The sequence below is a fragment of the Echinops telfairi genome, unplaced genomic scaffold (assembly GCF_000313985.2).
Source record: "Echinops telfairi isolate 266 unplaced genomic scaffold, ASM31398v2 ScPeMD7_7469;HRSCAF=8507_0, whole genome shotgun sequence".
NCBI lineage: Eukaryota > Metazoa > Chordata > Mammalia > Afrosoricida > Tenrecidae > Echinops > Echinops telfairi.
In genome coordinates, this window is record NW_022111372.1 from 49,816,074 (window position 1) to 49,817,567 (window position 1,494).

At 59.0% G+C, this 1,494-nt stretch overlaps 1 protein-coding gene across 1 annotated transcript in view; it reads left to right on the forward strand.

Moving 5' to 3' along the window:
- The window catches only part of DOK3 (docking protein 3), a 3,692-nt gene that overhangs the window by 1,546 nt on the left and 652 nt on the right, over window positions 1-1,494 (forward strand). Inside the window, exons 3-5 of the mRNA XM_004697153.3 lie at window positions 975-1,074; window positions 1,188-1,360; window positions 1,454-1,493. Of these exons, the coding sequence (XP_004697210.2) occupies window positions 975-1,074; window positions 1,188-1,360; window positions 1,454-1,493 (313 nt within the window). The remainder of the gene's footprint in view (window positions 1-974; window positions 1,075-1,187; window positions 1,361-1,453; window position 1,494) is intronic.

Sequence of the window (1,494 nt, forward strand, 5' to 3'; positions counted from 1 at the left end):
TCACCATTAGCGACCAAAATGCAAACCCTGGTGGACATTCTACAGAAATGTTCCCAGCATTCCAAAAGACAGTATAGCCAGTCCCTCCCCATGTTATGATAGGAGTGCAACCACCTTATTAGACGGAAGTCCCCCAAGAAGCAATGATGAAGATTATGAAAGAAAAGCTGCATCCGCCCATGAATGTGTGTGCGCGGGAAAGATCAAAACAGAGCAGGCTCCCAGCAGTTGCCAAGTGCTTTAATGTTTAATTCCCTTTGATTTGGTCCAAGGTAACATCACGTGTTGCTGAGGATAATTCCAAGGCATTTGAGGAGCCTCCCTGGGAATCAAAATCTAGTGAGACCTGCTGAGAAACTGGAGAGGAGGGGGGCGCCTTGTGGGTGCTTGGGCCTCCTGGTTTTTTTTGGTCTGAGGCGCATGTGAGCAGTTTTTCCTCCACCACAAGACCTATGTCCCGCTGACCACAGAACGGAGGAGAAGTGAAGGCATGCTGGTGCGTGAAAGCAGAGCTGGTAGGAGCCCTAGTGCTATTCCAGCCTGTGGGGGTGGAGGTAGGGGTGGGGGTGGGGTGGCAAGGGCTTGCTTGGAGACTGGATGTGGGTGTCAGGGAGCAGGCGGGAACTCTGTACTTCCCTAAGGAGTGGGGTGCTTAGGGTCAGGTCACTGGTAGGTCCCCCCCAGCTCTCCTGCCCCTTCAGAGCTCCTCAACGTTGAGGGGCACACAACAGGCCCAGTTCCTATGGGGGGTAGGGGTGGCATCGTCCCATGTGTCCAGACCCCCAGGGGCAGTGGATGGGACAGGCTCTGGTGCTGGAATGGGCACAGAGGACTGGCACATGGGCAGAGAGACTGACACCTGATCCGCATGCCCTGGCTTGCTTGTCCAGCATCATGAGTTACTGAACTCAGGAAGAAGAGGGTAGGGAGGAGTGAGGAGACTAACCTCTGACCTTGGGCCCACCTACCCTCAGGGCATAGGCGAAAGCACCTCAGCTTCAGGGGAGGCTGAGTCTCCCACCCGGGGCCGTGTCCCCATGGAGGAAAACGCCATCTATTCCTCCTGGCAGGAAGGTGAGTTGGGGAGGTGCCAGCTGGGCTGGGCTGCCTGGGGCCGGATGAGGGGTGGTGGGTGCACTGGCTTCCATGGTGGCCTGAGGGGAGCCTCACGGGGCTGCTGTCTGCAGTGGCCGAGTTTCCAGTGGTGGCGCAGAGGACAGAGGCTGCTGCTCGTTGCCAGCTGAAGGGGCCCTATCTGCTAGCACTGGGCCAAGATGCCATCCAGCTGCAGGACCCTGCCAGCCCGCAGACGCTCTACACCTGGCCCTACCGCTTCCTGCGCAAGTTCGGCTCTGACAAGGTGAGGCCCCCACCCCTGGGGTCCAGAGAAAGGGACGCCCCCGACCCTGGCCCTCTGACTCCTGCGCTACCCCATCCCCCACCCCCACCCCAGGGGGTGTTCTCCTTTGAGGCCGGCCGCAGGTGCGACTCCGG